At 38.7% G+C, this 27,556-nt stretch overlaps 1 protein-coding gene across 1 annotated transcript; it reads right to left on the bottom strand.

Annotated features, from left to right (window-relative positions):
- LOC109216913 lies at positions 10,909 to 13,847 on the bottom strand. The gene is made up of 4 exons (XM_019381139.1): positions 13,495 to 13,847; positions 12,542 to 13,092; positions 11,841 to 12,451; positions 10,909 to 11,349 (listed from the first exon to the last, which is right to left on the bottom strand). Exons 1-4 carry the CDS (start codon positions 13,845 to 13,847, stop codon positions 10,909 to 10,911), a joined length of 1,956 nt encoding a protein of 651 aa, XP_019236684.1.

The following is a 27,556-nucleotide window of genomic DNA, read 5'->3' as shown; positions in this document are numbered from 1 at the left end:
ATGCTAGAAGTGTGCATTCAATGATTTGAGAACTTCGAGGCGAATCTTGGCACATTCGAGGACGAACATTGGTTTTAAGAGGGGGAGGATGTAATGATTCGGCCGGCCGTTTTGAGAATTTAAGCTCCGTTCAGCGGCGTAAGGTCTGGAACAGCTTCATAATATGAGTATCGACTTGCGTGCATGGTTGAATTCAGTTAACGGATGATTCAGAGTCAAAATGGAAGAAGGAATCTAGTTTTGGGAGTTTACGCGGTGAGAATTCGACTGGAATTGGACTTTTGAGTAAACGGCCCAAAAATGAATTTTTGATGATTCCAACAGCTTCGTATGGTGATTTTGGACTTAGGCGCGCGCCCGGATTCAGATTTGGAGGTCCGTAGGGTATATTGAGGCATTTCGGCGAAAGTTGGAAAAGTTGAAGATTGGAAAATGGAGAAGTTTGACCCATAGTTGACTTTTGCGATATCGGGGTCGGAATGCGATTCCGAGAGTTGGAACAGCTCCGTTATGTCATTTTGGACTTGTCTCCAAAATTTGGCATCATTCTGGATTGATTTGATAGGTTTCGGCACGAGTTTAGAAATTTTGAAGATTTCAAAGTTCATAAGTTCGATTTATGGTTTGATTCGTTGTTTCGGCGTTGTTTAATGTGATTCGTAACCTCAAGCGAGTCCGTGTTAGGTTGTGTGACTTGTTTAAGTGTTTAGACGGGCTCCCGGGAGCCTCGGGTGTGTTCCGGGTGGGCCACGGGTCATTTTTCCCATTTTCGGAACTGCTGTTTTCTGCTTCTGGTATTCTCCTTCGCGATCGCGAGCAGCCTTTCGCATTTGCAGTGCCTTGTTGCTGACCACCTCGAAATCCTTCTTCGCGTTCGCGAAGCACTGCATTTTCCTTCTTCGCGTTCGCGTCCCTCCCTACGCGTTCGCGTAGGTTCCTGCCCTTCTTCTCCGCGTTCGTGAGCTCATCATCGCGTTCGCAATGAGCAACCTCGGCAGCCTTAACTTTTCTTCTTCGCGAACGCGGTCCTTCCTTCATGTTCTCGATGTACGAATGCCTGGGCGGACAGAATATATTCCAAAATCGAGGGTTTCACCATTTTAATCATATTTTGACTTGTAGACCTCGGTTTTGAGTGATTCTCGGTGGGTTCTTCAGATAATTCGAATGGGTAAGTGTTCTTCACTGAGACTTAAATATATTACATGAATTAGTCTTTGTTTTATCATTTAAATTATGTTTTTAGTTAGGGAAAATGTTGGTTTTTGAAGAAAATTTTCAAAACAAGATTTCATGATTTGAGGGACGAAATGGTATCGGAATTTGGTAATTTTTGTATGGTTGAACTCATATTGGAATGGGTATTCAGATTTTGTAAAATTTGTCAGGTTCCGAGGTGCGGGCCCGGGTGTCGACTTTTGGAACGATTTTTAGATTTTTTTAAAGATTGAAACTTTAGAATCCGGAATAGTTTCTTATGTGTTTTATTTGTGCTTCGAAGTTAATTTGGTTCGATTTGAGCCGTCCGGAGACTTTCCACTCGAGAAGTGCATTTTAGAGTATCGGTGTGTCGTCTTTGAGGTAAGTATCGTGCCAAACCTTGTGTGTCCCCTTAGGATTTGAGTCTTCTATGTGGATTGTAGTTCGTGTACGCGAGGTGACGAGTACGCTCGGACTTATTTATGGAAAAATTGGCCTTTTAGGATTCTTAGGTCTTTATATTCACTATGTAGGAATGTGTTCTTGACATGACTGAGTTTCCTATTTAATTGTTTTCACCTCTACATGCTTAATTGGAATTAATTCCTTCATGATTCACTCTTATTGCCTAATTGACTCCTAATTAATTTGGCTGAAGAATTTCTCCTCACCTATTGTCATGCTATCTTTTCATAGTTGCTTATCTTATTTGAGAATTTCATTACCCCTTCTGAAATTGTTTAGTCTTAAATGAAGCTAAGATCATCTTCCCTTAATTGAATTTTTGAATATCCTCAAAATTTGTCCAACCTTAAAAGGAGTTTAGAAAATTTATATCTTGTTGACTTGCCTTTATTTAGGACTACTTGACTCGTGTTGATTTCTTTGTTATTGACTTGTATATTGTGGGATCGTTGCTACATGTTAGTTTTCCCGTGGTTGAACTATTCCTTTTTTGCCAACATTCTTTTCTGTGGTTATTCTTTGTGAGTTGGTTCTACCGTTTCCTTGTGATTTATAGTCCTTGAGTTGATTTACTTGTCTCACCTTGTATTATTTTCTTGTTTTGTTATTTTGTCGTTCCCTTTGGATTTATAGTCCTTGGGTTGATTACTTGTCTTACCTTGTATTATTTTCATGTTGTGGTTATATGTATTGTGGTGATGTACGAGCTTTCTGTTGTGTTGTAACTGTGGTTCCTGTTGGTTGCGCTGCGTATTTATTTTGGGACTACGGGACTGCACCCGGGAGATTCCCCTGTACATATATTGAATTTGGCTGTAGTGCGGGATACCAAGAGATCCCCAGCACATGTATTGAGGATGCCAAGAGATCCCTAGCCCATATATTGAGGATACCAAGAGATCCTCGGGATACCAAGAGATCCGCAGTACATATATTCAGGATACCAAGAGATCCTCGGGATACCAAGAGATCCCTAGTACATATATTGAGGATACCAAGAGATCCTTGGGATACCAAGAGATCCCTAGCACACATATTTACGTTTGGGACTACGGGACGATATCCTGGGAGATCCCATGTTAAAATCATTGTGTTCTGCGCTGATGTTTTCATTGATCCTATCCATGTGTAAACATTATAGGTGTTGTCCGTTCCATTCCTTATACTTACTAGTTGGTGCGAAATATGTTAGGACACATGTACAAGCATACACGTGGATAATCACCCTTATCGGGTAGGAGGCTCTTTGAGATTTCTGAGTATAGACGCACCTCTCGTTTATTTTCCTTCCATGTGAGAATGACTCTTTGGGCACGTGAGTTGTCAGTATGTTTATGAGTTGTGATTTTCGGTATTGAGGCCCGTATTGTAAGATTATGAGATGAGGTGTCACAGGGTGACTTATATTTGAAGGTTATCAATTTTTTTGAAAAGATTATATTTGAAAGAATTATCTTGAAAGGAACTCTTTTGAAAAGAACATTTATTTGAGGGAAGTATACTTCAAACCATTTTTATCACTTGAAAAGAGTTTGATTATTTGATTGATGCTTACGGGTTAAGACTTAAGGTGAGAATTATCAAAGTGGTTGGGTTATGACTTGTCTTTATCGTATTTATGATTTCGGATTTCGACTGTCTCCTCGTTTACCTTTCCGTATTTTCCTTATGGTGTTCCGCTGAGTACTTGCTGTTTTTCTCTCCTTATTGCAATTACTGTATTACTAGTCGTATCACGTAATCTCTATATATATATCATGTTCTGTATATTAGACCAGTAGGTGTCTTGACTATTCCTCGTCACTACTCCACCGAGGTTAGTCTTGATACTTACTGGGCACCGCTGTGGTGTGCTCATACTACACTTTTGCACATTTTTTTGTGCAGATCCAGGTATTGTTCGTTAGTAGCTGTGCTGATTCTTGCCGAGGAGACTCAAGGTAGTTCTGCTACTGCGTTCGCAGGCTTTGGAGTCACCTTCCTATTTTATATTCACACTGTTGTACTTATTTCCATACGGTTGTGTTTAGAAGTTGTAGCGAAACTCTGTAGAGCTTATGACTTGTACTACCGGGTTTTCGGAAGTTGTTCATTGTATAGAGGATTCATCTCAGAAGAATTCTAGTTGTTATTAGTTATTGTTGTTATTCCGCATTTTAGTAGGCTTACCTAGTCCTTAAGACTAGGTGCCATCACGAAACCCAACGGAGGGAAAATTGGGTCGTGACAAATTTACTAATAGAATTTTCAAGTTGCTCAGCCCCAAACTCCGTCATCTTTGTTCAAGAACAACCCTAATGTCGTCTTATCGAGAGGGCCACAATTCTGACTCGAAACGCCATTGTTCCTGTTACCATAAGACCTTTACGTGCGCTTCAAAAAACCTATTCTTTACCATTGAATTTGAATGGCGCTTGAGCCATTGACCCTCGCCTTTGACGGCAATTCAAACGGCGGCCATCAACAATCCGTCAACGGTGCCGATGATGGCGATGTGTAAATCGCAAAAATCTGCACTTTGTAGGTCCAAATTGAAGGCCCAAAAGTTAATCTTCCATTGTTGTCGGGTATTCGGTCTTTACAGCAAAATTGGCAGTCAACTCCTCCATCATGATTCACACCAACCCGGCGGCTCGTTTAACCAAAATAGAAAATCGGTGCTTCAGACAATGCCACAAACTCCCTACTAAACCCGGTTTCTAGTTTCCCATTCCCAAAGCACGTGACCTCTCCAAAATCTCTGTCGTGGAACAGTTCCGCAACCGCGTGGAGAAAACCGCCGACGAGATCTGCCGTCTTCGGGTTTCAGCTGAGGCTCAAAACCCCCTCTTCCTCACTTTTTTCTCCCAAACTCAACAGTTTATCGCACACCTTACTGTTCGTGAAGTAGAAAAGGAGTAAATGGCGGTCAAGCGTAATTTGCTTATGATGATCGTTGTATTTGGAGTAATGGCGATGGTGAAAGGTCCAGCAGAAGCCCTAGCTTCTAGTTCTCTTTCTACATTTGTTCAAAATGTCATATATTCTAGGAATTTTTACTTCCTATAGAATAGGTTAACCCCCTATTTATTTAAAATAAATACCATTTCAATAAATTACATCCTATAGATATGTTACATGATTTATAGCAAAAATTCTAATTTTGGGTATCTCCTGCGCTTAAGCCATTATACACGCTATGTTTAATTTCCCTATCTCCATTCTCAGATTCTCTCTCTCATAGATACCTTTTTACATACAACTTCTCAATACAAGTTTTCCCCCTTCTCTCTAAATTGATACTTCCAAATCCCCTGTAATCGCGGTTAAAATTATATTGCTCTCATTCACAACGCATCTTCCTCCTTCCCCAATCTCGGGTAAACCCTAACGCTTCATCTACATTGTACTGGCTTGTTTCTATAAGTAGTGTGGTTAGCATATTTTTTTCTTTTTGATTTTTCGCCATTTTTGCTTGTTCTGCACCTCTCGACTAACCAAATTGTATCTAATCAACAGTACCCAAGTCGTATTGTTACAATGTCTGAGAATACACCCCACAAGTTGATTACTAGAGGTATACCCACTAAACCTCTCAATTTCGATGGGCCCTCTTTCTCCTTGCAAATCACTCAAGGTGAATTGGACGCAGGTTTAGCCAAAGATATTGATTTGGAGAAGAGAACAAAAGCTCGACATGATAAAGTCGAGAAATCAATGAAGGAGACAACACTTCCCATTCGGGAAAAGAGGAAAAACCATATCTCTGAAGCTTCATCTGTCAAGGGGAAGGAGGTTGAAGAATTGAAAACCTCAGATAAAGTTGAAGAAAAGGTAATTTTCTGATGAAATTCAACTGTATTATTCATGTATTCAGTTGTATTTATACGTATTTATATGTATTCTGATGTATTTTTATAGTTGTCTTTTTAAGTTTCTTTCAAGGTTCCCATCACTGTTTTTCCTTTTCAATTTCATTGTATTTATTTATTGTTTTCAACGGTTTAAAGTTCCATTATGTATTTAGTTGTATTCATATGTATTCATGTATGATAAATTAATGTCATTTGTGTTGTATCCAGTTGTTTTATATGTAATTAGCCTTGTCAGTGTATTTAGTTGTATTTATATGTTTTTATTTATGTCAAATGTAGGGAATTAAGTTTTTTGTGAAACAGCAGCCAAAATTTGCACCCCATATCAGTGTGTATACTAACACTGATATAGTCTCCGATATAAAAGAGAACCTTACTACTGTTCAGTACCAACAACTTGGTAATCCTTGCTTTGGAAATTTTCTTCAAATGAAGCGTTGTGAAGTCCAACATCAACTCTTCAGATGCTTCATGGCTCTCCAGGTAGAAGGTACTCCTAACAATGTATTTGCAATACACGTCAATGGTACTTCATTACATTTTACATTAAAGGAGTTTGCGCTTGTGATTGGCCTCAAATGTGTTGGTAATGATGCTGATTTTGAGTTTAGTGAAAAGGTTCCTAACCGGCTTATTGAGACTTACTTTGGAGGTGCTAATCTTGTCAAGAAGAAACATTTGATGAAATGCTTTGCTGACAAGAACTGGGGTCCCGACAATGATGTTGATGCCTTGAAGATATCTTTGTTGTATTTCATACACACCTTCATTTTTTCATCCGAGAAAAACAGTACAACCATACCAAGGCTACATTTTGACTTGGTAGAGAGTGGGCGCTATTCTGAATATCATTGGGGTTTAAAAGCATTTGAGATGTTGACAAAATCGATTAGCAAGAAGATGGATGCTGTGAAGAAGTATTACAGGATAGCTGGGATGCCCCTAGCTATGCAAGTGTGGTTTTATGAGTGTTGTTCTTCTGTTGATTCCAAAATTGCACTCCGAGTTGATGACGTGGTCCCTAGAATACTCAATTGGAGAACCACCGGAAATCAGCCAACCTTTTCTTATCTGATGAACGGCATGTTCAATGACACCGGAAACATGGTAATATACAAATTGTATCACTGCTAGTTTAGATTTTATTAATAATTAATAGGCATATGTTTGCATATAGAAGTATGCAGTTGCATTCTCATACATTTTTTATGCTTCAATACCTGCTGTAGTTTCTGCATTCAGTTGCAAAATACATTTATATACAAATACATACAGATAGAAATACTTGTATAATCAGCTGCAAGAAGATATTGATGCAGACAGCTGTATACATTTGGATACTAATGCTTACAGAAATAAATACTTGCATATAGATTCAAGATACATGTATACAAATGCATATGGACTAATAATCAGCTGCATAAACTTGTATACAAATCCATACAGATTCTGCATACAGTTGAATACATCTACTGCATACAATAATATTCATATTCATACAGCAATATACAGCTGTTGTAACCTTCATTATTATTCTTCATACATATGCATATTATTTCCAAATCATCAACTCTGCCTTATCTTCAATAGAAATATCATTTTGTATTCCAGATCTGCATTTGGAAGATTTTAGTTAGACTTTTATTATATTTATTTTTTCAGATTGTTTTCAAGGACATCAGTCCAAGCGATATAGAGCTAGCCGTTATTCAGATTCCTCCTGTAGCCGCCGATGTTGAGAACAGACCTACTCTTGCTCATTCAGACAAATCGGGAGAGGATTCGGATGACTTTTCTCCGACACCCGATCTTCCATGTAAGAAGAAACATGTTGCAATTGTTAGTCCATCTTCATCACCGCCCCATAAAAAGCGTAAGGAACACGAAAGGCATCATAATGAAACAGAATATCATCCCAACATTCCTCCTGTTTGTGTTTCCGAAATTGGACATAAAGTTTTGCATGACCATCAGCTGCCAGAAGGCCAAAATGACGAAGTATCTTCTTTGAGGAAAGACCTGTATTCATTCAAAGAATATGTGAGTATTTAACCATAGATTAAACATTACAGTTTAATGCTTAGCATTCATATATTTTTTCCGCAATCTTCTAACTGTTTTTGTATTGTTAAGGTTATGGGAGAGTTCAAGTCTCTAACAACATTGATCAATGATAACTTCAAGAAGCTTTCAGACCATATTCAACAAAATCAGCAAAATGAACCCATAGGGAGACGTGATGATGGCATTCACACAGATGTCGGAGATAATGTTGAGGTTTAACATTCTTAACATATTGAGCATATGTATTTAACTGTAGTCATATCTGTGTTAACATTAATATATAATTGCAATTAACTGCTGTATTTAAATGTATTTCAGATGTATGTAGATGTATTCTGATTTGTAAATCTTAACATATTGAGCTGTATTTAAATGTATTTCAGCTACATTTAGATGTATTCTAAATTGTTAATCTTGAATTTGTGTCTTTAATATTCTAGCTACATATATGTATTTAACTGTATTCTAACATTTAGTTACTACACTAACAATGTTACATACAACTACCAGAAAACTACATCAGAGGTACCGTCCGACATACCATCTAAAGTTCAAGAGGGTGTATCTACAGAATTCTATGTATCTCAATTTGAACTGGACGACAAGTTTCTTCCCAGTCAAATTCCAGAAACTAGAATTGTGATTCACGCCAGTGCAAAAAAAGCTGAAGCCACACCAATGCAATCTCATAGGAATCGGCGACCAAGTAGATGGAACTCTTCGCCTTATGAGTCTAACTTCGACTCAGGAGGTAAGTGATTTTACAAACTTAAGATTCAGCGTTCATCGTGGTTTTGTCATTTAAAAGTCCCTAATCACGAATTCAATGTACAACAGGTACCTCTTTAAAGTTGACCCCCATTTTTGAGAAAAGACACCCCTTTGAGGATGATTCAATAACGGGGCCACATCCTATGTTAATCATTCAAGAATATGACAAATGGGTTCGTGATGGTCTTCTAGCTAGACATGATCAGAAGTGAGTTTTCCCCCGGTCATTGTATTAAGTTTTCATATTTTGGAAAATGTATATAATGATTTTTATACCATACTTGTAGAAGTAATTTGGAAGACCATTACAAGAAGAACAAGTCAATACTTCGCATACCGTTGGATTTTGGAGTTGATCAAGTTAATTCCAAAAATTGGTTTTACCTTCTATCAATTGACGGGAAGCTATGGGATGACAACGTAAGTTTTTCAACAAACTGACTAATTTTCTTTGAATAACAACATGTTGTTTCATTCAAACGTATATTGTGATGTATTCAACTGTATTCATATATTAATCCCCTGAATTAAACTGTATTAAACTGTATTTTCAATTAAATTCAACAGTTTTAATCCCCTGAATGCTTTTGTAATCAAGGTATTTTCTATAGTTTTTTGCAGCATGTAACTTAGTTATACTCAGCTGTATTCAGTTTTATTGTGGTGTATTCAACTGTATTCATCTATGGTCAGTTGCATTAAACTGTATTAAACAGCTAGCATCAGTTGTATTCAATTGCTATATTCAGTATTATTCAACATATGTATTCATCTGTATTCAGGTATTTTCAATTAAATTCAACAGTTTTAATCCCCTGAATGCATTTGTATTCAGCTTTATTAACACCTGTATTCATGTGTATTCATCTAATTTCTGTATGCATTTGTATTCAGCTTTATTAATCAACTGTATTCATCTATAATATATATATTTCAGTTGAATTCAAATGCTTTAATCAGCTGTAGTCAGCTGATTTCTATTGCATTTATCTTCAGCTGTATTCAACTTCTAAATTCAGAAGTATTTCTAAACATCTGTATTCATCTATAGTAGATATGTATTTGTCTGTATTCAGCTATATTATTTCTTAGTTCAAGCAATTAAACTCACACCATCTACTAACCTCTTTTGTGTATAGCATATGGACGTCATATTCTACTACTTGAGAAAGAAGGGAAAGTACAATCATCATAGGGACTTCAAGTATACAACTGTTGATTGTATATTCGAGACAAGAATCGCTGAAATATACGACAGGTATGAAGATACAGATAGTGATGCTAATGTAGCCAAACAAGAGGACGTGGTATGTGAGTATATGAGGGGCTACAGATTGCATGCTAATGTACCTTGGCATACTGTGGATAATGTCTTGATACCAGTCAACTTGAAGGACAAACTACACTGGGTATTGGCTGTTGTCACATTCAAGGAGAGATGTATCAAAGTGTATGACTCGTACAGATCTGCAGGTCATGATGCCTATGTAGTTTCTGAGATTGATAAGCTAGCTAAGCTTCTTCCTCTGTATCTATCAATCAGTGGCTTTTACAGCGATAGTCAAGGCATAGATTGGTCTGCTTATCCAGCATACACTGACAAGTCACATAACGATCTCTTTGAAGTTTTTTTCATTTCAGATCTGCCTTAACAGAAAGCGGGCAGCATGTAAGTATTCAATCATCATTCTTGTATGTTGTATACAAATCTAATTGTATGAATTATTTTTAATTGTTTCAATCAATTATTTTTTAGGGATTGTGGAGTGCATGTTGCAGCATACGCAGAGTTTCTGAGCACTATTGGAGAGATTCCAAAAACAACATTTGACTCCACTCTACTCCGTCAAAGATATGGTGCTCTCCTCTGGGACTATGCTATGCGCAAGATAGACGTTGATGCCATAAGCGAGAATGAAGCACCTTCAAAGATTGTTAGGCAAATCACTGAGTCGGAGGCAAAGTTGCAGATAGTTTTAGAATAGCTTTAGGTTATTTTAGTTTTGGAGTGTAGTTTCAAGAAGGATACTATTTTGAGTAGTATTGGGTGTAGATGCTATTTAGTTTTAAAAACTTATCACTTATACATTTTTGTTCGTGTATGACAATTGCAACTTTTCAATGATAGTTTTACTGGTTTATTCATAAGTATTCCTGCTTATCTTCAGTTGTATTCAATTGTATTCAGCTGCATCCATTCAGATATATCTTTCATTATCATATAATACATATTACAGAACACAACTTCAGATGTATACAACAGGTTGTACGTAGTCATATGTATTCAGATGTTCTGAATTGTATTTAAGTGTGTTATTCAGTATTAGCTAGTTGTATTTAAATGTATTATTCAGATGTATTCAGTTGTATTTTGGTGTATTTAATTTAATATATACTTCATATATATTTATCTGTATACAAATTCTTCAACTAAATGTATTCCAGAAATATTAACGAAAGTCATTTCAATATATATTACTTGACAAAGAGATAGCTGCTAATGTCATCATAAGTATTGACAAATCGTTAACCACCAATACATGTCAGAATAAAACTATTTATTACGTGGAGCATTTCTACACGTTCGCTTGTTATGTCCTCCCTGCCCACATATGCTACATGAATGTTGGTTTTTCGGCTGCAGCAGTTCACTTAAAGTTTTATCGCGCTTCTTCTTTGGCCTTCCAGGAGGTCTTTTCCATTTGGGTGGTAGTACAACCTCCTCTGCTACATGTTCTGGTATATTCCAGTCATTTTTGTCCGGTAGCGGGTACACTGGCACATCGTATGTCATTACAATTGTACTTGGTTTGTAATAGTTAGAGCAATATTCTTCTGGCATTAGAAACTTGCTCTTCAATACAGCCCAAGCATGTGGGCATGGCAATTCATCAATTTGGAACCTCCCACAAACACATTTTCTCTCTAACAGGCAGACTGTGTAATTCCTCCCACCATCGTTAACCGTATGTAAGTATTCATTTGATGGTACCACCTACATTTAAAAATAGAAATATAAACTTTGAACACATTTACCTGAATTACCAAATGTATAATGTTGAATTAATAAGTTACATATAACAGAAACATTTGCATATATATGAATACATCATATATTTAGACCAGCAAAATGTCATCTGCGAGAAGTGCAGAACTTATCAAAAGTCTGCTGTAGTTTAGGCAACAGTATGCTAACAAAAGCATTATAATCATACGTATTCACAATACATATAAAAATTACATATCATATAGCTAGTTGCATTCTGATGTATTCCAATAGTTTTTTCAGCATGTAACTTAGTTATATTCAGTTGTATTCATATCAGATCTATGGAAAAATATGCATGTTATGTGCTTGAATGTAGTTGCATTCATATATATTAATGGTAGTTCTACTTAAAAATGATTGTATTCAGTTGTATTCATGCCAGAAATTCAGAAATTAACTAAAAATGTATACAGCAATGACAGTAAAATTTAACTTACAGTCATACGTGTACACATTCTCTCATTCAACTCCAGCATCTCCTGGTATTTTTTCCCAAGCGTCTTGTATGTCTGTGTAGCTTCTTTGCAGTTACTACAATTCCAACGTCCAAACATCTTCCTAACTTCTTCGAGGAAGTCGTATATTGGCAATTCCCTTGCTGAAACTAGTGCGGCATTGATTGACTCAGCAATATTTGACGTCATTGTCCATCCCCTGTTAACAGGTGCATACAACCTAGCCCACTTTTCGTAACCAGCTAACTCTAGGTATTCTTTCACCCTAATATCTACCTTCTCCACCTTCTCCATTAGACTGTCAAATTCAGCTTCTGTGTATGCTTTTGCCATCGAAAAGTATATCTCGCTCAACTTGGCATGGCTCTTTTTGAATTTCTTATATACGTTGTTCCATAGATTCCATATACAAGCAAAATGCGGTACATCCGGATACCCTCTCGATACAGATTTAATGATACTCTTATTTCTATCTGAAATGATGCACATGTTTTCCCTTACACCGTATGCTATCTTGAATTGCTCAAAGAACCACGTCCAAGCAGCATCGTTCTCTGAATCAATAACACCATATGCTAGTGGCAATATATGACCTGTAAATACAATTGAATATAATTATTTCTTAATACATGTATTTCAATATTTAAAATATTAACAGATTGTATTATTATTCAGATGCTCACCTGCACCATCCAACGTGCTTGCCGAAACGAATGTCCCAGTGTAGTAAGATTTTAGGTGACTTCCATCCACAACAACAATTGGTCTACAATGATCAAACCCCCTTATAAAGGCATACAATGATATATACACGTACATGAATTCATTCTTTGGCGATTTTAACATTCTGATGTGGGAACCTGGATATGTCATATCCATTGTATATAAGTATCCTGGTAATTTTTTGTATGAATCAGCCGGTTCACCTCTAAGAAAATTCATTGCCTTTTCTTTAGCCCTCCACGCCAACATGTAGCTAACATCTACACCTAAATCTGATTTCACATCATCAATAATGTCCCTCGGAGTGTATTTCCTCTTATGGTTTGTAAGCGTTGGCCTTATAATACCACCTATAAGGCTGCTACTAGCCTGCCGCTGCTCGTAAACCTTATCCTTCAGCGGACATGTATGGTTATCATTGAATTCTCTCACCTTGAATAGTTCTGATTTGTTAATGCTTGAAGCCTTAAACCTCCATTCACAATCTTCTGAAATACATAATAATGCATAGCTGCAAAGAATTAATCATTTAACATTTGATTAGCATACTTGTTTACAACAAATACAGCTCATACACCAGACAAATAGAATCTGACATATATACATCCTGAATACATGTTAACAAATTCACAAGTGTATATATAATTTTGTATACTACTGAATTCCAATATAGTTACATGCGTTCAAACACAATGAATACAACTGAACACACTTGTATGTATATGCAAACACTTAATACCACAGTAGATAAAATAAGAAAATAATTAGAGCCACTGTTGTGTTTGTACACCATTAAAATACATTTGAATATATGTATTTAAGCACCCTAAACAAATATATGTTTTCATATGTGTTCATCAGGAGGAAACACACAAATACGCATAAATACAACAAATTTAAACAAAAAGCAAACTTGACAGCATTAGAACGGTCAACCCGGAATTGAAACCTTTGAGCTATAGCATAATTCTCCATCACCTCTTTCAATGTAGCCTTATCCTTATAAACTTGTCCAGCCATAACATCCTTTTGATTGGTTTTTGAAATTATCAAATCCTTGTGGAGTTCGAACACTCCAATCGCTTCTCCCGAATTGACAAATTCTATAGCCAGTGTATTATCACTATCGGAATCGTACCTTTGAACTGCTCCGTCTATAAGCTCTTTTTCGATAGTAGTTACGCACAAAGGATACATCCCAAATTCTCTGTTCTCTTTTTTCAATTCTACATACACTCTGTAACCCATATCATTGTGTATTTCCATTGGTGTGCAATTTCCTTCTACTTTGTATTGTATTTTAATGGTCTTTGAGCTCAAATCTATACCCAGTTGATTAGAAATTGAAGCAACTAGATCATTAAAGGATGCATACTCCTTAATTAGTATTCCCTCAATTGCAAAATCGATATAATTGCCCTCATCGTTTCACTTGCCAGAATGACGAAAAATTGTTAAACTTGCCATATGTATAGAGCAACTATACCTTATTTTGTATATAATTTGTATCAATCGAAAAAAAGGAGAAGAGAATTGAAGAATTTGGATGCTCTGTTTTTTGCTTCTTTTCACGAAAAAAGGGAGAAGATTATTCTGCTTTCTTTGAGCAGATTATTGTGTACTCGTATTATTTCTTTGAGTTAAATTAGGAGAGTATCATGTGAATTTATTTCCTTCCGTTTTTAACAAGTTTAACTTCCCAGAATTTGCGCAAAAACGTTACTGAATTTTATCTGTATTCAGCTTTAATACAGATAAATACAGAAGCCCCTTAGCTGGAGTTGCCGTTTTTACGCCTATTTTTTTGGTTGTATTAATGAATACAACTGCTTAAATACATGAAATACATTGTATAAAAACATAAAAGGTATCTATAACAAGTAATATAGCAAAGGGTATCTATAAATGACTAATTACGGCTAAAAGATGGTGCTTTATGAAAAATTCTCTATATTCTAATACACGAGAGAGAAAAATAATGCAGCCGTATTTTATGGCTTAAGAGTAGGAAGTGACCATAAATAGATATTTGACTATAAAAATCAAAAGGTAGCTATGAAATATAATTTTTAAAAGGGTATTTATTTAAAATAAATAAGGTATCAACCTTTGCTATAGGAGGTAAAAATTCCAAAATATTATCAACGAATAACTTTTAATTAGTATACAGTAAACTTTTTTAACACAAAAAAAATCTTAAAATGCGTATGAAAATAAATTTTGAACATTATTATAAATTTTCTGTATATATACATACACACAACATGTATATGAATCGTTAATAGACTTTATATTTCTTGCAAATAATATTACATTATTATACTTCATGTTGAATAACACGATGATGATAATAATAATGATAATAATAATAATAATAATAATAATAATAATAATAATAATAATAATAATAATAATAATAAATACTAATATTTTACCTGCATTTTTATGACAATCATTTTAGATTTTTTTTTTCTAAGATCAAATTAATTAATTCGGTTAAATACTACCCTTAAATTCGTAATACGATAACTAAACCTAACAATATGGAGTCTCATTTTGTTTTCGTATTTTTCAATTTGAGTTCCAATAGGAATAAGATGAAATTTATATAACTATATTTGGTACTTGAGCAAATAGAATTTATTTTTAAGGTCAAGATAAACATATTGTGGCATGATATCTGAGTATAAATCAACATATTATTTTACTCTATCTGAGTTACTAAAACAAATATACAAATATATCAAATTTATGATATGGCATTTGAATACTTTTGTATGATATACTTTTTGCCTTTATTATATTGTCTAAATAAGATAAATATCCATCATTTTTAAGAGCTTGTACTTTTTGTAAAATTTTATTTATAACTCAAACACACAGTTTAATAATATTTATGTGATTTTAAATATTTTATATTTATTGATATAGAATTCACGCGCAATCGCGCGTATCCTAAAACTAGTAAAAGGAATCTCAGCTGGTACCACACCAATCCTTTCCTTTTATCTAGCTAAAAAAATATTCTCCTCCTATGTTTTCTTCCTACTAAATTAGTGAGAATAAATGAATTAACTATGAATATTAAAATTAGCTAAGTATAATTCCTGAAAATAGACGATTTGTGACATGGATAAAAATATCAGCATCATAATTTAACTTGATAGTAGTTGATTCCTTCGGAAAGAACAATAGCAAAACTAAAAAGGAAATAAGTTAACTAACATAAAAAGACACATAATTGTTTAATGCAAGCTTTCATAGCAAAATGTGCTGGGGTCAGGGTCCCATAAACAACTCATTATCATATAAAGAAATCTGTGGTATTCCAGTTCTTGATGTCAACACTTAAATATCTTGTTGTCTCTCATTGGAAGATCTGCCAGGAAAACAGATAGAAGCAAACTAGAATCCGGAATCAGTAGGTTCAAAATTGATGTAATTTGTTATGTGTATATTTTTGAAAATTATTACTATCATTTATATATACATCCGTAAGCTTAGTGAAAAATAAGGCATAATGAAAGAAAAAGATCTAAATATAAAGTTGATGCATACTATATCCGAAGAACAACAAAATTATAAAGTTGCTGGAAAAGGGAACAAAAAGGAAGAGGAATAGAAAACCTTGTCATCTCATTGCAACTTTTGGACATCAGTAAAGTTGTATCTGTGTTGGCATGAAGGGAAAAGGTCTCATAAAGGTCTATTGGCCTTTCCCTCATAAAATTCTTGTCTATCTCCACAAAAATTTGAGGGACCTACCATAGCACTCTTATTATTGACTTCCTAAAAATGCGCAGGTTTTGACCATCTCTCTTTTTTGCCCGAGATGCTACTCGCTCTGTTTCAATTTAAATGACACACAAAAAAAAAATGATACATTTCTATATTTGAAAACAGTTCAACTTTAAACTTTTCATTTTACCTACTTTATCCTTGATGAGAAGTCTTTATAGCCACAAAAATGCATGGTCCTACAAAGCTTTTGCCCCTTAAGCTTCTAGGACCACATGTTTCAAAAGTTTTTTTTTTTCTTTAACTTTGTGTCAAGTCAAAGTACATCATCTAAATTGAAACAGAGGGAGTATTATTTTTTACGTGTGGCCCCATCATACACTTGACTAACATTGGATTTACCCCATCAAACTAGGGGTTGTTGTCTTTGGCAGTGGTATTGCTATTAAAAAAGGAGATGTTGCCAAGCGCACTGGATTATTGTAGATGTTTGTTTACCTTAAAAAATGTAAGTAACAATTAAAGATAATTTGTAGCTTTAAAGATACGTGATATATTCTAATACTAGTGATTATATGAATAATATTGAGCTTAAGCAAGAAGAAATAATGAACCAAATCAATGTTATCAGAACAGCGGGGGCCTCGAGCTCGTCTATCCAGGGACCTCGAGGTCAGCTGAGACCAATAAAGTATGAACAGTAAAGTAAAGGCAATGAAGCTGAAGAATAATTGCTGAGCACGTTGAACAAGAGAAGAATAAGAATGTTCTATTACAGTGAATGATCTCCTTACAAAATGATTGGGGTCCCCATTAGATAGCAGGAGAAAACCCCAATATAGTACATTACCCATAAAGGTAAAGAATTCTATTGGTACAGGTGTATAACGGCCTAGTACGGACCTGTACAATTTCGTACAACCCTTATCATATAATTAATGCCCAAATCCACGTGTCCTTGAGAAATTTCCGCTCTTTCTTGATTGACTTCGAGACAATGTTGCCCTCGATGTAGTCCGTACCAGGCATTCGATCAGCTTCCTCGAGGTAGGTGTCCCTTAGCGGATACGACACCCACTCGGCATATCCCAGACTCAAGCCTATAGCCTGATTTAAGACATCAAAATCGTACTCCTCGATTTTGATCGTATACAGATAGTCCCCGCGTTTCTTAAAATAAGATGATAAGAAACGATTTGAACCTCAATTTTACCGAACCTCTTACGATGACGTCATGTTCGTGACGTGGGCGCCTGAAGTGACTGAAACGTCGCGTTGGTCCGTTTCCCAAAAACATTGAATGCATCGCCGGTTCATCTCCCCAAAAAGCATTGAATGCCTGTCAGCATCGGTCGGCCACTTGTGCCGCCAAACGGTCACCGACTTTCCATAAATAGGGGGATACTTGGCCGAACAAAACTACTCACATTCCTTCTTCATCAACTTCTGGCCCTTTTCTTTCTCTATCTCTTCTTCTAATCACCCACTTTTATGGTTCAAATCTGTGACAGCAAGGTCACATGGTAGCAACCTTACCAGCTACGCCAAGGCCCTTTCTCTTTTTTAAGCTTTATCCCACTAGGTGGGATTATACTGGATTGTTGTTGTTGTTGTTGGCATTGTTGGCTCGAAACAACGAGAGAAGGGCATCGAATTCTTCCCGTATCGGAAGATATGTGAACTTTACACTGCTGCTCATCTCTCTTAACTTCAACCTGGTGTGGCGCTTCATTCATTTTGCTTTCCGTGCAATGAGGTGGCACTATCATCTACTAACTTTTGCATCCCACACCGGTACAATGTCTCAAGAAGTGGCTTCACAATAGTTGTGTTGACAAGACCCATACTCGCCAAGTTTTACACAAGGCCACAATCATCTCTAAAGATCGAGATGGAGTCCTTGAGGAGGAGGTTCTCGAAGATGTCTCTTTCGAGGATATGCTCCAAAAAGTAGATTAGGTTCTTGGCTTTTGTTTTTGCTTCTTTGTTTATGTGTAAGGACCCCTCGTGGGCTTTGTAAACATCTTTTGTTAATAAAAGAATTTCTCTATTCTATCTTCGATTCGTGTTGAATTCCATTCCGCCTTCGTTTGTGAAAAATCCAAGTGTATAACTCTAACGATTAGTCCGAATTCTGGATCCGGAACATAATAAACCCTTAGGTTTTTTACCGACTGATATAATACCCCTTAAGGTTCTTTGCTTATCCTTGAGCTAAGCTTAGATTGGTTTGATGTGAGCTCAGGACACCGGGACTCCTGAGTCCGAGTTGGGTGAGAGCAAGGTCTCAAATTTGAAATGAAGTTAGCTCTTTTAGGCTTTGTGGATAGTCCCCGAGTGAGAATTTGCTCGAACTCGGGCAGCCCTTGGGCTTGGTATTGAGTGAGAATTTGCTCGAACTCGAAATATAGTTAGCCCTTAGGCTTCATAGGTGGTCCCCGAATGATAATTTGCTCGAACTCGGGCAGCCCTTGGGCTTGGAAGTCGAGTGAGAATTTGCTCGAACTCGAAATAAAGTTAGCCCTTAGGCTTCATAGGTAGTCCCCGAGTGAGAACTTTCTCGAACTCGGGTGGCCCTTTGACTTAGTAGTCGGGCGAATGTTTGCTCGATTCTTGGAATAAAGATAGCCCTTGGGCTTTATAGATAGTTCCCGAATGAGTGTTCGCTCGATCTCGGGTAGCCCTTGGGCTTAGTAGTCGAGTGAGCGTCCACTCGAACTCGACTTGTAGACTATCCTTAATGATTTTTGACAGACTAATTCCCGATGCCTTGGTCCTAATGTCAATATCATGACATAAGCGGTTGAAGTGACTGAAGAATTGCTTTTTGTACGATTCCCAAAAGCATTAATTATAGGCGGCTGACGGTCGGCCTTTTGGCTTACTCAGCACGCTTAAACGATCTTTATAAATAGATAAATCCCCATAACCTTACAAACTTTATTCCCTCAGTGCTTCCAAAGTCTCATTTAGCCTTTTTCGATTTCCATGGACTCTCCCTTCTCTTTGCTAACAACATTTTTCATCTTCTTGTATTTACCGCATAGTGATGGCTAAAACTTCCAAGTTTGTTCCTCAAAAGAAAAAAGCTCCTTCATCTTCCTGATCGACCAAGAGTAAACCTGTAGTGCCACCTTGTATAGAGGAATGCACCCCCCACCCCCCGTCGTGTGAGATGACATCCGATTTTAAAATTAAAAAACCTATTTCGACACCAGGCCGATGCGAGCCCATGTCTTAATATGTTTGTTTGGTGACCGAGGCTGAGCTCAAGCAAGTAAAGGAGGATTGCAAATGGGACAATAAGGAAGTAGTGATTCCCTCCTCTGAGGAAGATATCACCACATATAAAGCGGAGTACTTGAGTGTATACACTTACCCGTTTACACTGGGCCCTGCAATTCCGACCTAGGGTCCCATAGACCCGGTTATCCTCGACTTTTGCCAACAGTATCGAGTGAAACTCGGCCAGATCTACCCCTCATTCTGGCGAATTGTTTACTTAATCAGGTTCTTTTCGAGCCAAATCAAGGGGATGTCCTTCACCCTTGATCATTTGATCAGACTGTACAGTCCCCGACGTTTAGTCGGGGGGGGGGGGGGGGGTAGGTTGATAAAGTTGCAATGCCAATCATTAAAGTCTCTATTTGTTAGTATCGACGAGGACAAAGACCGTGGGAGGATGAGTCGGTTTGTCCGAGTCAAGACCTCTGATCTCATTCCCGCTGATTGGATGTCATTCCCCGAGGAGTGGAACATGAAGCGTGAGTATACTCTTTCTTTTCTTTTCCCCGACTTTATATTTTCCTTTGATCTAAACTCTTTACGATAGTGCAACCGCTGCCTGGTTTCCCGGTGGGGTCCCGGACCTCGAGGACTGGGTTCGAAAGCTGGCCTCCGCCTCCTCTTACTTGGAGCGTTGCTGGCGAGATTTGGCCAAGGGTCGATGGGAGGCAAAAAACCATGGTGAATTCTCTCGTTTGTTTTCCTGTATTTCCATTATGGGATGCTTACCTCGGTTTCATGTAGGTCTTGGAGTCGCTGTTGAGTTGCAGCCGGCCCCTGCTGATGAAGTGGAGGTTCCGAGCCCTCCAAAGGAAGAAAAAGAAGAAGGGAGACATCTGGAAATCCCCCGAAGCCAAAGAAGAGCGTGGCTCGAAGACCTAAGGCCGATATGGAAGCCTTATCTCCGGAAACGGCTCAACGCCTTCGGGAACAGGAGGAAGAAGAAGATGATGATTGACTATTGGTAAATCGTAAAAGAAAGAATGCTGATGCTTCAAAGCCCACCGAACCAGCGGTAGCTGATGAGGCCCACTCCAGAGCTGAAGAAATCTCCGAAGGGAGTTCAAACAAAGTCCCCGAACCACCGTCCAGAAAGAAGGTGCCTCGTTTGGGAGATCATTATGAGGGCAAGGCCGAACATCCTGACCCCGAGCCTCTTCAGATAAAAGAAAATGCCCCGAGCGGATCGCTCGGGGTGATCTGCGTGGATGATTCTCCCCCTGGCCCCGAGTTCTCCGAGGGGCAAATCCGGGAGGCTATGAACATGAGATCCTCTGGAATAGGAGTAAACCATGAAGGGCACGACATCTTTCAAGAATGTCTTGCTGGGCTTGATGACGGCCCCGACCCCGATGCTTCTTTCATTTTTAATGAGTCACGTAGAGTCTTTAAATAAGCGAGTTTTCTGTTTATTGCGCCTTTGTTTTAGCTGTTCCGGATCTGACTTTCCTTATTTTTCATAAAGGCTATGGCGCTCCATAAGACGGTATTTTCCAAGTCCCGAGACGATCTTGTTCGGTGTGAGGCCGATCTTAAGAAAACTTTAGAGGAGAGGGACGCCGTAAAAGCCTTATATGCTAAAAAAGCGTTGGAGATTCATGATCTACGAGCTGAGTTGACGCAGGTGTGCCAAGATCGATCCCAGTATGTTGAGAAGCTAAGATAGTTCCCGAGAGTTTGTTACGCACCTGTTTTGTTTTGGTGGCTGACATCGTTAATTTCGCAGTTCAATCAGAAAGCCGATGTGGAGGCGCAGTTTCGGGAGGAGCTTAAGATAAAAAAAAGCTGAGGGACTGGGATTGAGGGGAGGTATGGATGATCTCGCTTCTGAGAAGAAGCTCTAAAAGAGCAGTTAGCTTCGCTCGAATACCAACTTCGAGGAGCGAAGGAGGAGAGCCTAGCTCGGGGCCTCGAAATCGAGGAGTTTAAAATCAGATCTACTACTGAGCTGGCCAAGGCTAAATCCGATGCTGCAGAAATTATGAATTCGTATCGAGCCGATGCTGAAGCAACTAATGCTCAGGAAAAAGAGATCTCTTCCACGGCGGAGGCTACGTTATCAAGTGCCCTTGACCATGCTAGGCGACAATCCCGGAGGATTACTCTCGAAGAGATACATGCTCGCGGCTTCGATCTTTCAACCAATATTAAAGCGGAGAAGATTTTGGAAGAAGAAGCGTCCGCTCTGTTTCCCGATGAAGATGATTCAGCTAGTGCCTCTGGGAGTGAAGGAGACGGTGTCGAAGATGTGATTCCCGGAGATGCAGCTACTAAGGATATGACCCCGAAGTAGTTTTAACTTACTTTATTTTGTTTCCTTGTAAGCTTCCCTTGTGTAAATATTTCCTGTAACTATCTTTTGGAGATACGAGGGGAACTTTACATCTCGTCTTTGGCTAATGCTGGTTTTAACATTGGTTGTATTCAACATTGCCTTTATTTATGGAAAATTTTGTTTGAATGACTAGTCCGAGGACTGGTTCGGGGTATTATAAACCCTTATATCCTTATTGATAGGTACAATAATTTTCAAACCGTGTTTTAAATCAACTCGTAGTGGGCTTGGGATATTGTGACCTCGAGTCCGAATCGAAATTAAAGTGGAGTCTCGAACTATAAGTTTTAGGCCCTTAAGACTTTTGAGGTTGGCCCTTAGGCTCTTATATATCGGCCCTTCGGCTCTTATATATCGGCCCTTAGGCTCTTACATGTTTGCCCTTAGGCTCTTTAAATTGGGCCGTTTCGGCCTCTAAAAATGGCTATATAGTTTTTCCTTCATTTCGGCTAAAAGACTTGGTAAACTTTACTTATGCCTTATCATGTGTTTTTGTACCCATTGGGTTTTTTGAAGGCTCGACGTATCGGAACCCTATTAGTCATTGTGTTTGCATGGACATTCTCGAATGCCTCTTAAGGTCCGAAGGCTGATGTTATCGAAGCCTTTGGATTATTCGAGGGCTGATTGTTCGAAGCCTCTTGGGGGCCAAATTTATCGAGGCCCCTTATATTTTGCTTTTGCCGAGGGTAGCCTGATTTAACCGGTTTTTACAAAGTGTTTGAAGGCCTTTTAATTTATAGCGGAAGTCGAACGTCTCTGAGTCGCATTATTTGGCCGTAGCCTTTATATGACTGTAGTCATTAGTATGGCCGTAGCCTTTATTATGATCGTAGTCTTTAGTATGGTCGTAGCCTTTATATGACCGTAGTCTTTAGTATGGCCGTAGCCTTCGGGTACGTCACTTGGACTTGTTTCCCGATAATTTTTCGAACTTGTTCGAGAAGTTAAACCCTGAGAATATTGGCCTTGGCCTTGTTTCGAAGGGGTGCCTCCTTGAGGTCTTATTAATTCGAATTTTTTATGGCAGCCCCCGAGTATTCGGGGTGCTTCTGTGTTTTGGCTCTTAAGCCGTTTCCCGTAGGATTGTAAGTGTTGAGCTCGTATGAGACACAAAGTATTTTTGATATAACCTGGATACTTTTTTAAATAGCTGATACATGCGTACATGTTTTGCCGTTAGGGCTCGATTATTCTATATGGACACGGCTCGTTTGACCGTTTGGCCCATTACAACGTTCTCCTATCGAGACCCTCTTAGGCGTGAAATATCTTTCCCGGAAATGTAACCTCCGGGGGGATGCCCCCCAGTATTCGAGGTTGATTGAAAAGAAGCCTTGAATACTTGTTGACCGTTCTTCGGGTAGCATATAAGTGTTGCCTCATTAAAACCTTGCCGGTAAAACCCATTTGGGACAAAATCCGAACTAAGGGAAAAAGAGTGCAACGCATGCTTTACGACCTACGGCCTTTGTACAGTAAGGGGTATTGTCGAGGTTACGAGCCTTTGAGAGCTTCCATCGTGCCGAGCCGTAAGACCCATTATCAACGACTCCGAGGTCTTGCTATCTGCGACCATGTCTTCTTCGAGGACCTTGGCCTGGTCAGGGATGATTTTGATGCCCTGATTTGATATCACGAGGGCTGAGAAACTTGGCCGCGCCAACTCCGAGGGAACGCTTCTCTGGGTTTAGCTTCATGTCGTGTTGACTATTTCCTGCAAATGAATTAAAGCGGTCCTCTGTGCACAGGGACTTAACCAGTCATATCATCAATGTGAGCTTTAATTATTTTACCTGTTTATCTTTCGAGCGGAATCCCTGTCATATCAAAGTAGTGCGGTCTATGTTATCAACAAAAAACTGAATGAGTTTTTTTCTGAGAGCAGGGACTAGTCCCGTTCCCAGGAGTACCTTTCTTTTCAGCGGTTGGCTTGATTACATTGGCCTTTTCAGGAACAACGAGGGTTCGAGGGTCTTTGCCTTCGGTTGCTTGTTATTTCGCTTCCGTCGACGCTCGGAGTCGTGACTACTACTTAGCCACCTGCTTACCTTTGGAAGTCGATGTCTTCGAGGTCAAGGGTTCCGGTGCTGGTACCACTTCCTCGATTGCGAACATCTCTCTTGCAGCATGCTGTTCGCCGAGACGTAGGCCGAGTTGTTTCACGACCCTCGATCTGATTATGTTCGCCGAGCTACCTGGATCCACTAAAACGCGTTTAACCTGAATTTTATTCAAAAGGATAGAGAATACCAGGGCGTCGTTGTGAGGCTGGGATACGTCTTCTACTTCTTTGTCGCAGAATGATAGAGCGTCCTTGGGCACATAGCTCCGATTCCGTTGTTCCTATGTGATAGATATTTTAGTACGTTTGAATGTAGGTCCCTGTGGGACGTCTACTCCACCGATGATCATGTGAATGACGTGCTGAGGTTCTTCGGGTTCATTATTCCTGTTTGCATCTCTTTCTCGGAAGTGGTTTTTGGCCCGATCACTGAGAAATTCACGAAGGTTCCCCTCGTTGAATAGTCAGGCTACCTCCTCTCTAAGCTGTCTGCAATCCTCAGTCTTATGCCTGTGAGTACCATGGTACTTACACATTACGCCGGGGTTTCTCTGGGAAGGATCTGTCTGTATGGGCTTGGGCCATCTAGTATCATTAATCTTGCCAATGGCTGAGACGATACTTGAGGCGTCGACACTGAAGTTGTATTCTGATAATTTGGGAGCCTCCATTGGTCCCGAGCGCCTGTCAGACCCGATTTGGATCATGAATCCCCGGGAGCTTTGGCCTCGATCTACTCTTCGATCATTCCAAGGTGCATTACGCCTTGAAATGTTTCTTCTATCTTTGATGTACAGTTGATATCTTTCTTTGTTAGATCCTGATCCTCGATCTCTGTCCCTCGGGGGCTTGGCTGCGAACCTGTTTGGGTGAACTGAGCCCGAGGGGGCTCCCAACTGGTCATCCACGACCCTGATTTTTGACTGATAATGATTGTGCACATCCAACCATGTCACAGCTGGATACTCGATCAAGTTCTATTTTAGCTATCGAGATGCTATCAAGCTTCTTTCATTCAAACCTTGCATGAAGGCCTGAACTGCCCAGTCATCGGAGACCAGGGGTAATTCCATCCTTTCCATTTGAAACCGGGACACGAACTCCCTTAGCATTTTGTCATCCCTTTGTCTTATCTTGAATACGTCCGATTTTCTTGTGGCCACCTTTATGGCCCCGGCGTGTGCTTTCACGAAGGAATCTGCCAACATAGCAAACGAATCAATGGAGTTAGGAGCTAAGTTGTGATACCAGATCATAGCTCCTTTTGATAGTGTTTCTCCAAACTTTTTTAACAATACAGACTCGATTTCGTTATCATTCAAGTCATTTTCTTTAATTCCACAAGTGTAAGAAGTAATATGTTCGTTAAGGTCAGTTGTCCCATTGTATTTTGGTATATCGGGCATACGAAACTTCTTGGCGATGGGCATCGCAGCCGCACTTGGGGGGAAAGGTTTTTGTATGAATTTTTTGGCGTCTAAACCCTTCAAAACTGGAGGTGCTCCCAGTATCTGGTCTACTCGGGAGTTGTAAGTTTCCACCTTCTTGTCGTTGTCTTCTATCTTTTTTTCTCCTTACTCGATTCTTTTAGTCAGCTCCTCGAGCATTTTCATGATTGTAGGGTCAGTCTCCTATCCGCTTTCATCGGTCCTTTCCAGCACTGGTTCATGCTGCGTGTTTACTGGTTCGGCGGTGTTAGGAGTTCTTTTCTGGCTCTGAAGTTGAGCGATGGCGACTTGCTGAGCTTGCAACATCTCGAATATCACTTGGAGGCTGACTCCTCCTTCTTCCAGTCCTTGTGCTTCCTAGGCTCTGGCTCGGGTTTCCCTATGTGCGTTCCTTGCAGGGTGCGTCCGTTTTTAGTACGTTACGGGAGCTAATGTCGACTGGATCCATGTTTGGCACTCCCTCAGGGTTTACGGGTGGTACGCCTAGCCCTATGCTGCTGTTTTCTCCAAGACCTTCACTGTCATGAGCAGGCGCGTTTTGTGTGCTAGACATTATTAAGACTGAAATCAAAGAATCTTTAACAAGAAAAAGTGTGAAGAATAACGTGTGTTATCAGAAAACTAGTACTAAAATAATCACTATTACCTTTAGCCCCACGGTGGGCGCCAAACTGTTTCCCTTGAAAAATGTAAGTAACAATTAAAAATAATTTGTGGTTTTAAACATATGTGATATATTCTAATACTGGTGATTATATGAATAATATTGAGCTTAAGTAAGAAGAAATAATGAACCAAATCAATGTTATCAGAATAGTGGGGGCCTCGAGCTCGTCTGTCCAGGGACCTCGAGGTCAGCTAAGACCAATAAAGTATGAACAGTAAAGTAAAGGCAATGAAACTGAAGAATAATTGCTGAGCACGTTGAACAAGAGAAGAATAAGAATGTTCTATTACGGTGAATGATCCCCTTACAAAATGATTGGGGTCCCCTTTATATAGGAGGAGAAAATCCCAATATAATACCTTGCTCATAAAGGTAAAGAATTCTATTGGTACAGGTGTATAACGGCCTAGTACAGACCTGTATAATTTCATACAACCCTTATCCTATAATTAATGCCCAAATCCACGTGTCCTTGAGAAATTCCCGCTATTTCTTGATTGACTTCGAGACAATGCTGCCCTCGATGCAGTCTGTGCCAGGCATTCGATCAGCTTCCTCGAGGTAGGTGTCCCTTAGCTGGATACGACACCCACTCCGAGTCTCCCGGACTCAAGCCTATAGCCTGATTTAAGACTTCAAAATCGTACTCATCGATTTTGACCGTATACAATGTTCATGCTAGAAAGCTATGCTAGTGCGTGTGGTCGACCTCTTGGGAGTAATGATCACGCCCAACTACGCCTTATAAAAAGGACTAAGCGGTCCCTGCAAATATAATCTGGTTCAAGAGTCCGGAGTCGAATCCCACAGGGAACTAACCTATTTACTGCACTTTTAGTAACGCTAATGATAAGCTCAGACAATTTTCAGATGCAAGATTTTATTTAATAATTAACAGAAATTATTAGCTAAGGAAAGATGACAATAAAACTATCAATACACAAGAATGAAGTTGAATTCAGTGGTAAAAGGATCTAGGGTTATTGATTTCCCCAATTGTCAGATTAATTCCTGACACGTTAGCTATAATCTCGCCGCAAAACTCTATAAAGATGATGAGTTCTTGTTTACTGCAATTATCTATCGATCAGTTACAATAATTTATTAGAAGCATTCTCTCGAGCTACTCTAGTTGACAATTTGTACAACTCATAAATATCACACCAAAGATTAGTTATCTCTAACCCCGCTTTTAAATTGAAGTAATTAATCTCTTAACTACCCGAAAGTGGCGTTGTTCAACAACAAATCTAATCAAGTGTTCTTTCTCAAGCGACACATGATAACTAGACATGATTAATCAAGGGCCGTTTCAATTAATCACAAGACAACACATAGTTGAACAATTACAAAGTAAAAACGGCTCAATTATATTAAAACATAATCAAGACTTCATCCAACAATTGGTTCCATCAACCCTAGATGACAGGTTTAGCT

Source organism: Nicotiana attenuata, chromosome 2 (assembly GCF_001879085.1).
Source record: "Nicotiana attenuata strain UT chromosome 2, NIATTr2, whole genome shotgun sequence".
Classification (NCBI taxonomy): Eukaryota; Viridiplantae; Streptophyta; class Magnoliopsida; order Solanales; family Solanaceae; genus Nicotiana; species Nicotiana attenuata.
Note: the sequence above shows the minus strand (reverse complement) of the source record. Positions and strands in the feature narration are given on the sequence as shown.

Excerpts from the sequence above, each read along its gene's own strand:
- LOC109216913 (XM_019381139.1), bottom strand. The coding sequence starts at position 13,847 with ATGGAAATACACAATGATATGGGTTACAGAGTGTATGTAGAATTGAAA. Across the intron at positions 13,093-13,494 it reads GACCGTTCTAATGCTGTCAA|CTATGCATTATTATGTATTT; the intron begins GTTTGCTTTTTG and ends AATTCTTTGCAG. Across the intron at positions 12,452-12,541 it reads AAGCACGTTGGATGGTGCAG|GTCATATATTGCCACTAGCA; the intron begins GTGAGCATCTGA and ends TTGTATTTACAG.